The 10,778-nt window shown below is 57.6% G+C and overlaps 2 protein-coding genes across 2 annotated transcripts; one reads left to right on the top strand and one right to left on the bottom strand.

The window, feature by feature from the left end:
- Positions 1 to 2,253, top strand: BOLA3 (bolA family member 3). Its single transcript, XM_069877495.1, has 4 exons — positions 1 to 65; positions 992 to 1,115; positions 1,240 to 1,328; positions 2,142 to 2,253. The coding sequence occupies exons 1-4, from the start codon at positions 33 to 35 to the stop codon at positions 2,205 to 2,207; spliced, it is 312 nt and encodes a 103-aa protein (XP_069733596.1). The 5' UTR covers positions 1 to 32; the 3' UTR covers positions 2,208 to 2,253.
- A 117-nt stretch (positions 2,254 to 2,370) lies between these two features.
- On the bottom strand, positions 2,371 to 9,440 carry MOB1A (MOB kinase activator 1A). The gene is made up of 6 exons (XM_069877536.1): positions 9,374 to 9,440; positions 7,137 to 7,303; positions 6,092 to 6,185; positions 3,948 to 4,081; positions 3,663 to 3,826; positions 2,371 to 3,007 (listed from the first exon to the last, which is right to left on the bottom strand). Exons 1-6 carry the CDS (start codon positions 9,385 to 9,387, stop codon positions 2,930 to 2,932), a joined length of 651 nt encoding a protein of 216 aa, XP_069733637.1. The 5' UTR covers positions 9,388 to 9,440; the 3' UTR covers positions 2,371 to 2,929.
- Between the last annotated feature and the right edge of the window lie 1,338 nt (positions 9,441 to 10,778).

Raw genomic sequence — 10,778 nt, 5'->3', positions numbered from 1 at the left:
GCTCAGTGACGTCATCGGCGCGCGCCGGCGGGATGGCCGCGGCGGGGCTGCTGGGCCGGGGGCCGGTGAGCGACCCGCCGCCTGTCCGTCTGTCCCTGTCCGCATGTCCCTGTCCCTGTCCGCATGTCCCTGACCCTGTCCATCTGTCCCTGTCTCTGTCCGTGTGTCCCTGTCCGTGTGTCCCTGTTCCTGTCTCTGTCCCTGTCCGCATGTCCCTGTCTCTGTCCATGTGTCCCTGTCCATGTGTTCCTGTCCGTCTGTCCCTGTCCGTGTGTCCCTGACCCTGTCCATCTGTCCCTGTCTCGGCCCGTTTGTCCCTGTCCGTTTGTCTCTGTCCCTGTCTGTCTGTCCCTGTCCGTGTTTCCCTGTCTCTGTCTGCATGTCCCGGTCCATTTGTCCCTGACCCTGTCCGTCTGTCCCTGTCCATTTGTCTCTGTCCCTGTCCGTCTGTCCCTGTCCGTTTGTCCCTGTCCCTTTGTCCCTGTCTCTGTGCCCCTGTCTGTTTGTCCCTGTCTCTGTCCGTCTGTCCCTGTCCATTTGTCCCTGACCCTGTCCGTGTGTCCCTGTCCATTTGTCCCTGTCCATTTGTCCCTGACCCTGTCCGTGTGTCCATCTGTTTGTCCCTGTCCCTGTCCGTTTGTCCCTGTCTCTGTCCATGTGTCCCTGTCCCTATGCCCCTGTCCGTTTGTCCCTGTCTCTGTCCATGTGTCCCTGTCCCTGTGTCCCTGTCCGTTTGTCCCTGTCTGTCCATGTGTCCCTATCCCTGTGTCCCTGTCTCTGTCCGCGTGTCCCTGTTCGCATGTCCCTGCATCCCCCTGTTCGTGTCCGTGTGTCCGTATGTCCCTGTCCCGGTGCCCCCATCCCAGCCCCCAGCCGGCCCTCTGTGTCCCCACCCCTACCCCCTCCTCTCCCGTCCCAGCCCCCCAACTCACAGCGGGGAGGGCTCCGCGTCCCCCCTGCTTTCTCAGGGCTGTTTCCCCCCCTCTCTCAGCTCTTCCTGCGCTGCAGCTCCTGGCGCGGCTTCACCTCGCAGACGGACGGGGAGGCGCGGGTGACGCAGCTGCTGCGGGAGAAATTCCCTCGCGCTTCCGCCATCAAAGTCGTGGATATTTCCGGTAGGGAAAAGCTCCTCGTGGCTCCCCGTCTTCAAGCTGGCTTTGTCCCCAGCCCCCTCACCCCGAGGCGGGGACGCGGGGGACGCCGTCGCTCAGGATTTTGCTGCCGCGTGTCGGTTCCCAGGGGGCTGCGGCGCCATGTACGAGATCCACATCGAGTCCGAGGAGTTCAGGGACAAGCGGCCGCTGCAGCAGCACCGCATGGTGAACCAGGTGTGTGTGTGAGCAGCGCCTACGGCATCGTGGGCTCAGAGCCGAGCCGGGGGGGGAGGCCCAGGTGGCCAAGAAGGCCAAGGGCATCTTGGCTTGGATCAGAAATGGTGTGGCCAGCAGGGCCAGGGAGGTTCTTCTCCCTCTGGACTCGGCACTGGGGAGACCGCTCCTCGAATCCTGGGGTCAGTTCTGGGCCCTCACCACAAGAAGGATGTTGAGGCTCTGGAGCGAGTCCAGAGAAGAGCAATGAAGCTGGGGAGGGGGCTGGAGAACAAGGATTGCGAGGAGCGTCTGAGAGAGCTGGGGGTGTTTAGCCTGGAGAAGAGGAGGCTGAGGGGAGACCTCATTGCTCTCTGCAACTCCCTGAGAGGAGGTTGTGGAGAGGAGGGAGCTGGGCTCTTCTCCCAAGGGACAGGGGACAGGACGAGAGGGAATGGCCTCAAGCTCCACCAGGGGAGGGTCAGGCTGGACATTAGGAAAGAATATTTCATGGAAAGGGTGATTGGTCCCTGTCAGAGGCTGCCCAGGGAGGGGGTTGAGTCCCCTTCCCTGGAGAGGTTTAAGGGATGGGTGGATGAGGTGCTGAGGGACATGGGTTAGTGACTGAAGGGAAGGGTTGGATTCGATGATCCAATGGGTCTTTTCCAACCTGGTGATTCTGAGCGTGCGCAGAGCCCTCCCAGCCGGGCACTTGGTGTGTGTGCACACAGCGCTCACAGCACGGAGAGCCGTGCTCCCAGGCAGCTGTCTGTGTGTCCGTCTCTGTGTGTGTCTGTCTGTGTCACTGTGCCCCTGCCTTGCTCCCTGTCGCAGGCTCTCAGCGAGGAGATCAGGACCATGCACGGGCTGCGCATCTTCACCTCCACCCCCAAGCCCTGAAGCTCAATAAAGCTGCTCCCACCCGCGCTCCCGGGCTCTGCTGTCACTGAGGGGCTGTTCCCCGTGTTTCAGGCGCCTCGGTGGGTTGAGGGGCTGCAAGGGGAGGGCGAAGGAGGAGAGGCAGCCCCTTCTTCTGAAAGAATAGGAAGGAGAAACTTTTATTATTGCCTTGCCACACAGCAGGGTCCCTCCCTCGGCCCCCGCGCTGGGAACGCCAGCCCGCTGCCCCCCTCCAGCCCAGGCACTTTTTATCCTCCCCCCCCAACGCTGCTGCCCGAGGGGAGCTTAAGGCTCTCAGTGCATCCCGTCTGAGAAAAGCACTTCTGAAAATGGGCTGCGCCCCTCTGCGCCGCCCCAGGGGAACACTCCCACGCGGGGCGGGCTGTGTCCGTGGGCCCAGAGGGAAATTCTGCCTCTGGGAGGAGAAAGCAGCCGTGCGGCACTTGAATTTCACCCCACGAAACCTGCTCCGAGTCCAAGTCCAGGCGGCGGCTCCTGCCGGACTCGAGCACGTGGCCTAGAAAACCAAGCGGGCGACGCGGGGGAGTCGCAGCGCGCCAGCAGCTTCTGAAACAGCGGAAGCGACGCTTGGGCCTCGGAGACTTAACGCCACTCGAAGTGCTCTCTGGCAGCTCAGGGCTTGTGTTGCTGAAGGCAAAGCGCAGAGGTGGCTGGCGTACAAAGCGGAAAGGAGCAGCCGAAAGGGGCCTCCTGGGGAAAGCTTATCTGTCCTTGGAGCCCAGCTTCTCGATCAGTTCCTGCAGGGGAGCCAGCTCCCGCCTGTCGATCAAGTTGAATTCCTAGCAGGGAAAAACACAACAAAAAAAACCCCTAAGATCAGCTCTCAGAAAGCTGCTGGCAGATCCTGTCCGCACGTGCTGGGGACTCGCCCTGTAAATGCGTGTCGGCTCCCAGGAGAATCCCACCAGGCTGCTCCCCTTCCTCTGGGGTGAAATTCATAGAATCGCTAGGTTGGAAAAGACCCACTGGATCCAACCGTTCAAGCATTTTGAGATAAGAGAATTTTTCCTGCTGCATCACCGAGAGGTGCCAAGCTGAGCTGCACGTGCAGTTCACACTACAGGTTGTTAAAATACTGTCAAGGGGAAAAAAAGGTGCTGCTACTGCTCCTTCTGAGTCGATTCTTGAGCTACAGAAGTCTCAGGTTTCCCTCCCAGCCCGTTTTTTTTTGCTGCAGGCTGACAGCTAAAACCAGAGAGGGAAATTAAAGCATTAAGAGCCAACTCAGCCTCCCTGCAAAAAAAAAAAACCAATGCCACAAACCCACAACGGCGCAGCGGGAGCAGCAAAGGGAGGGTGGGGGCTAAGCGTATCTGCGAGCACACACCACGGCCGCAGATCTCAGAGAGCCAGGAGGCGCTTTAAGTCCAACTCCCTTCAAAAACAAACAGGGAACAAGAAATCTAAGTGACTGGGGGCGGTTTTCCCACTCACCTGCACGAAGAAGATAAAGTGCTTGAAGGAGGTGTTGAGGTGGGCCTCCTCCTGCAGCCGCATGACGGAGTCGAAGTGCTGGTGGTAGATGTGGGCGTACACGCGGAACAGCCGCTTCAGGATCGTCTTGGCCACCGACATGAAGTTCTTGGGAAAAGGGACACCTGAAACGCAACCACGCGCGTGGACGAGCCCGTCAGTTCTGCCGCAAGCACCAAAGCGAGAGGCTGCGGCAGCACCTCGGTCCCCCAAGCGAGGCCTATTGTGTCGCGAAGCCAGGCTTACCGATCTTGGAAGGGAAGAGCGTTTCATCATCCAGCTGGTCCTGCACCCATGTCATCAAGTAATCGATGTATTTGGGAGCCGAGCACTTGATTGGCTTCTTTATGTTGGTGCCATCCGCCCAGTGGTACTCGTACCTGCCGGGAGAGGGAAGGAAAACAAATTCTTAGCTCGGAGGGGAAGTATTTCTGGGCCCCCAGTTTCCTCCGTGTCGCAGCAGGGAGTGACGCTGCAACACCATCTCCTCAGGGGTGATGAGAGCAGCGTGTTGCCCTTTTGAGTTTCTCAAGAACCACGCAGCCAGCGTGGTGGATGAGGTGCTGAGGGACACAGTTTAGTGTTTGGTAAGAATGGTTGGACTCGATGATCTGGTGGGTCTCTTCCAACCTGGTGATTTTATTAACACCTCCATCCCGATGGCTGCAGCCATCACCCGCAGGGTTTCCCCCTCAAAAGTGAGCGTCAGCTTCGTGGCAACCTCCTCCGACATCATGTTCCATTAAAACATGATGAGAACTGGCCAAAGAATCCGAATCCATTCGCTCACAGCTTTCAGACACCCTCCAGGAACTCGGCACTCCCTCTCCCCTTGCAGCCGACTCTCCTTGAGCCACACGTTAGCCAAAGGCTTTTGGAAGCTGCCACCTCAAATTAACACACGTGCTTATCGATCCTGCAGCTCCTCCAAGCTGGGGGAAGACACCAACTGCAACGCTACGAGACAACCCAGCCCGCTTTCTCCGAGATCTTTTGCTAAATCCCTCAAAAGCAGGGGGGGAAACCCCCATGTTTGACTGTCACCTCTCAACCAACAACAAGTGAAAACGAGCAGTGCCATTTAAACAGGAAGTCGCTACAGGAAGCGTCCTCAAATATAGAAACAGGAACTAGGGATCTAGATACCGCTGGGGAGAAAGCGGGGCAGGACGTTACGCTCTATAGATACTGCAAAATACACAAGCACAGAATCCACACGAAACCTCCTTCTCCCCACAGGTGAAGGAAGAACGAGACGCCCTCCTACAATGCCTTCGGTTTCCTTTCCACCTTCTGTGCTTCTCAGGCCTCCTACGCAGGAGTCACGTTTCATCAGTGAGATAAACGTACCTCCCAAATACACACCACCCGCATGACGAGTCCAGAGAAGAGCAACAAAGCTGGGGAAGGGGCTGGAGAACAAGAGGAGCGGCTGAGAGAGCTGGGGGTGTTTAGCCTGGAGAAGAGGAGGCTGAGGGGAGACCTCATTGCTCTCTGCAACTCCCTGAGAGGAGGTTGTGGAGAGGAGGGAGCTGGGCTCTTTTCCAAAGACCCACTGGATCATCGAGTCCAACCATTCCCATCAATCACTAACCCATGTCCCTCAGCACCTCATCTACCCGTCCCTTAAACCCCTCCAGGGAAGGGGACTCAACCCCCTCCCTGGGCAGCCTCTGCCAGGGACCAATGACCCTTTCCCTGAAAAATTTCTTCCTAATGTTCAGCCTGACCCTCCCCTAGCAGAGCTTGAGGCCATTCCCTCTCGTCCTGTCCCTTGGGAGAAGAGCCCAGCTCCCTCCTCTCCACAACCTCCTTTCAGGGAGTTGTAGAGAGCGATGAGGTCTCCCCTCAGCCTCCTCTTCTCCAGGCTCATCCCAGGCTCTGCTGGCAGCAGCAACTTGAATCACTTGTGCTCAGGAAAACCATATTCCAGCCTCTCGGAGCAGAGCTCTGCGAGATGGCACATGCAGAGGCTGCTACGAGACTTTGACAGCAAGACCAGATGCTTCTAGTCAATTTAAATCTCCTTCAAACCATTTCAACAACACATCTCGTCAGCTTGCAAACAACACAGGGACCCAATTGACTGGGGGAAGAGATCCACATGCGTGCACACCCTGGCCAGCCACTCCACACAGAATCACAGAATCACCAGGTTGGAAGAGACCCACCAGATCATCGAGTCCAACCTACCACACAGACCAGTGGTTTATCAACATGAAGCAGCCTCCCTAGCAGACAACATGGATAAACACCACCAGTGAGCATGATGCTGTGCCTTATCCCAATCTGGACACGTCCTGTTCTCTCTTCAGCTTCTCAAGCCACTCACACATTCGCCTGCTTCCCCACATTCAAATTGTGGCTGTGGATTGCGATGAGCTTCTCACCTTGGTCCTGCGGACATGACCGGACAACTCGCCTCCGTGCAGAACTCCGTGATGGTCCCGTACAGCATGTTGATTTGGTTAAAGAAATCCACCGCTGAGAAGGAAACACAGCGAGTTTACTCAAATCGCAAACACGAAGCGGAGCGGAGCACCAGATTGCTCTCCTTCAGCTGGCACAGCCTCTGAGGATCGCTGCTGTGAGGGGGAACGCGCCACAGAAAAGCAAAAAACCCATACAAAGCCACACAGCTGACAGCTTTGAGATATTTCAAACATCTAGTAATCCAAATTGCACTGTCTCGGGATGGCCCTTAACCCATCTGTATGGCACAAAGCTCCATGTCGCCTTCCACACCTTAGAAACGATGGCTCAGGGTTCCAGACGCCTTTGGAAAATGATGGTACCTCAAAAACCTGATTGATTTTGATCATACAGGAGACTTTCCTTAGGCTGAATGCTTGTGGCTTCACTTAACTGTTCTCCACTGCTGAAAACTACTTTTTCCTCCTCTAAGCTCCAAAGAAACAAAGGTCAAGGCTGGGGAAAGCAACTGCTAAAGGCAAAATAAAGTTGCAATCCTTAGCTTTTTAAACTATGCATGCAGCAATAATACCATGAAAAGAGAAAGAAAAAAAGGAACTCCACAAACACAAAGTTCAGCTGACAACACTCTTTGCTTTTCCCTGGACTGTTCGCCATCACCATTTTTGCAGCTGATCAATTTAACACTGTAATTCCAAACATCCCCGTTCCAGTAAAAACTCCAAGGTATGAAAATAACCATTCACAAACCCAATTGTCAGTGCAAGTCTGAGCTCAAAACCTCCAAAGCCTCAAAGGCCTGGGTTTGGTCCTTTTGATGCAGGACCCATCTGCTGTCGGCACATCGCAATTTCTTTCCTTTCATCCCAACTTGGATACCAAAACAGAGCATGCCTAGGATATAAGTTTCACTTCTAGGTTCTTTTAAGGATAAAAGCAGGGGGTTTTGGGGTTTCCTCTCTACCTCCACGCCCAGGCAGATCCCTCTCTCAGAAGACTTACTGTTAACTGCGATCCACTCGTTAAGGTCTTCTCCCTCTGGCAACATAACCGCTTGTCGAAGGTTACCACTCCCCAGAGTCGCTTCCGCATGTTTCAAGAGTTCATACTGATGGGAGCCTTCGGGAATGTTCTTCTTGGGTTTGAATGTTTTTGAAGATCGACTCCCACTGACAAGAGAGAAAACATTTCCAGTTCATCCTTTACACAGCGCTTCCCTTCCCAGAAACATTTCCCATTTTAACCCCTTGCCATTCAATACTTTCAACTGGGGTGACACCAGCCCTTCCCCAGCGATCAGAGCAGGGAGAAGCATTCCTACGGCATCAACAAAAGCGCCAGCGCACACTTCCCTCTTCCACCTGCCCTTTTCAAGATTGCAAGAACCATTAGATGCGAAGGCCAAAAAATACCTCCAGTCCTCATTTGAGCACCTGCTACGCCTGAAGAGCCAGGAGCTCTCTCACACTTAACAAACCCCCACACCAACGCAGCAGCCCACCCCCATAAGCTGTTAAAGATGTGTTTTTGACACCACAGACCTGCGAGATCTAACAGCTGAACACCCCCTCCTCTACAGCCAGGCCGGCCCTGAGCACAGGAGGGCAGCTCCTCGCACAACACCCTCCCCCTGGCTCCCTACCTGCCCACAGGTGAGGGTAAGGCCCCCCTGAAGCCCATCCAGGTGGCAGCTGGGGGATGAGACCTTCATTTCTGACTCACTCCACGCTCCCAAAGCTGCCTCTCATCTCCCAGGGCTTCAGGACCACCCCCCCAAGCCCTCTCTCAGGACATCCCCCAATTTCCCTGGAATATCAATCCCTCAAATTCACCCCACCTAAGAGGGATTAACCCTCACAAAGCAATCCCTCCCCAGAGGCTTCCCTCCACAGCTGCCCCCCAAAAGGCTTCCCATCCCTCATACATCCCCCTGAACCCCTCCGCGGCCCTTGCCCAACACAGCGACCCCCAGCCCCCCTCCCCACCCTGGCCTGGGACCCCAAGACACCCACTCTCAACCCACTCTAAGCCTTCATCCCAATCCCACTACACCCAGGGCTGCCTCCACAGGCTCACGCTCCTCCCTGTGCCCCCCCAAAGACCCCCAGACCCTCCTGAGTCCCCAAGAGCTCCCTCAGCTCCCAGGGCCACTGGGCCCCTGACCCCTAGAAGGCTTCCCCGAGGTTCCTCAGGGTCCCCCACTCCCCAGCACCTGCCTCAAGCTCTAGAACACTGCCAGGCCCTAAGCCTCCCCCTCAAGAACCATCTTCCCCCTCCTGCAAGCCCACAGAGCCCCAGTCTTCAAGGCTTCCAAACATTTCTTCCCTCTCTGTGACCTCAGGGTACACTCACCCCCTCACAGACCGACCTAAGAGCATCCCCCTCACCTCACAGACTTGCGGTAAGGGCCATCCCCCCACAGATTCGACTTCAGGGCCACTAACCCCCCCCCAGACCTGACCTAAGGGCCACCCCCACCCCTCACAGACCTGACCTAAGGGCCAACACCCCCCCCAAGACATGACCTAAGGGCCAACCCCCACAGACTTGACTTGAGGGTGCCCCCTCCTCAAGACCTGACCTAAAAGCCAACCCCCCCCTCACAGATCCGACCTCAGGGCCACCCCCCGACTTCACAAACCTGACCTAAAGGCCATCCCCCTCCCCTCAATACCTGATCTGAGGGCCACTCCCACTCCCCTCAGACCTGACCTAAAGGCCAACCCCCTCCTCCCCTCAGACCTGACCTAAGGGCCAACCCCCACAGACTTGACTTGAGGGTGCCCCCTCCTCAAGACCTGACCTAAAAGCCACCCCCCCCCTCACAAATCCGACCTCAGGGCCACCCCCCGACTTCACAAACCTGACCTAAAGGCCATCCCCCTCCCCTCAATACCTGATCTGAGGGCCACTCCCACTCCCCTCAGACCTGACCTAAGGGCCAACCCCCCCCACCTCACAGATCCGACCTCAGGGCCATCCCCCCCCCGTCACGGATCCAACTTCAGGGCCAGCCCCCCACCCCCTCACGGATCCAACTTCAGGGCCCCCCTCACGGATCCGACCTCAGGGCACACACCCCACCCCCCCCACCCCCCCAGATCCGACCTCAGGACACCCCCCCTTCACAGACTCGACCTCAGGGCACCCCCCCCACCACAGCCCCGACCTCAGGGCGCGCCCCCAGGCCGGTCCCCGCCCCCCAGGGCCCCCCCAGCCCCCTCGCCCCCCCCTCTCACAAGAGGAAGCTCATGGCGATCGCTGCGAGGCGAGCGCCGGGCCCAGGGCAGCGACCGCCCCTCCCCCCTCCCCGCGCCAGATCTCGCGAGAGCTCGGGGGAAGGGGCGGGGCTTCACTGGAGGGGGCGGGGCCTCCTGGGTAGGAGGCTGTGCTGGGGGCGGGGCTTTAACGCCTGGGGGCGGGGCTTAAGGCGAGGGGCGGGGCCATAATCGTGGAGAGAGGCGGCGGGGGGCAGTGCTGTGTGGGCCTGGGGACCCTCAGAGACCCCTCCCCAAGGGCCTGGGGACACACAGAGCCCTCCCCAAGGGCCTGGGGACCCTCAGAGCCTCCTCCCAAGGGCCTGGGGACCCATAGACTCCTTCCCGAGGGCCTGGGGACCCTCGGAGCCCCTCACCAAGGGCCTGGGGACCCTCAGAGCCCCCTCCCCAGGGCCTGGGGACCCATAGACTCCTTCCCGAGGGCCTGGGGACCCTCAGAGCCCCTCACCAAGGGCCTGGGGACCCTCAGAGTCCCCTCCCCAAGGGCCTGGGGACCCTCAGACCCCCTCCCAAGGGCCTGGGGACCCATAGACCCCCCAATCCCAGCCCCATCCCAGCTGTAAACTCAATCCCAGCCCCTATTCCATCCCTCATCCCACCTCTAACTTCAATCCCAGCCCCTATCCCACCCCTAATCCCAGCTCTAGCCCCTATCCCAACCCTCATCCCAGCCCTAACCCTAATCCTACAGCCCTAACTCTGATTCCAGCCCCAATCCCAGCTATAACCCCAGTCACGAATCCCGGCTCTAGTCCCAATCCCTAAAACCATAACCCTAATCCCTCTGATCCAAATCCCAATCCCAACTCCTATCCCATCCCCAGTCCCACCTCTAACCTCACTCTCATCCCAATCCAACCTCAAACCGCTGTCCCACCCCCAATCCCATCCCTAACCTCAATCCCAGCCCCTATCCCATCCCTAATCCCAGCTCTAACCTCAATCCCAGCCCGTATCCCACCCCTAATCCCACCTCTAACCTCAATCCCAGCCCCTATCCCATCCCTAATCCCAGCTCTAGCCCCTATCCCAACCCTCATCCCAGCCCTAACCCTAATCCTACAGCCCGAACTGCAGCCCCAATCCCGTCTATAACCCCAATCATGAATCGTAGCCCTAGTCCCAATCCCAGCCATAACCCTAATCCCTAACTCTGATCCAAATCCCAATCCCAGCCCCTATCCCATCCATAATCCTGGTTTTAACCTCACTCCCATCCCCAATCTCACCTCTAACCGCCATCCTACCCCCAATCCCATCCCTAATTCCAGCTCTAACCTCAATCCCAGCCCCTATCCTGCCCATAATCCCAGTTTTAACCTCACTCCCATCCTCAATCCCACCCCCAATCCCATCCCTAATTCCA

The sequence above is a fragment of the Phaenicophaeus curvirostris genome, chromosome 27, assembly GCF_032191515.1.
Source record: "Phaenicophaeus curvirostris isolate KB17595 chromosome 27, BPBGC_Pcur_1.0, whole genome shotgun sequence".
In the NCBI taxonomy this organism is placed as follows: domain Eukaryota; kingdom Metazoa; phylum Chordata; class Aves; order Cuculiformes; family Cuculidae; genus Phaenicophaeus; species Phaenicophaeus curvirostris.
The sequence above is the reverse complement of the archived record's forward strand: the minus strand, read 5'-3'. Positions and strand labels throughout refer to the sequence as shown.

Excerpts from the sequence above, each read along its gene's own strand:
- BOLA3 (XM_069877495.1), top strand. The coding sequence starts at position 33 with ATGGCCGCGGCGGGGCTGCTGGGCCGGGGGCCG. Across the intron at positions 1,116-1,239 it reads CAAAGTCGTGGATATTTCCG|GGGGCTGCGGCGCCATGTAC; the intron begins GTAGGGAAAAGC and ends GTCGGTTCCCAG. Across the intron at positions 1,329-2,141 it reads AGCACCGCATGGTGAACCAG|GCTCTCAGCGAGGAGATCAG; the intron begins GTGTGTGTGTGA and ends TCCCTGTCGCAG.
- MOB1A (XM_069877536.1), bottom strand. Across the intron at positions 6,186-7,136 it reads CGAGTGGATCGCAGTTAACA|CGGTGGATTTCTTTAACCAA; the intron begins GTAAGTCTTCTG and ends TTTCCTTCTCAG. Across the intron at positions 4,082-6,091 it reads GTCATGTCCGCAGGACCAAG|GTACGAGTACCACTGGGCGG; the intron begins GTGAGAAGCTCA and ends CTCTCCCGGCAG.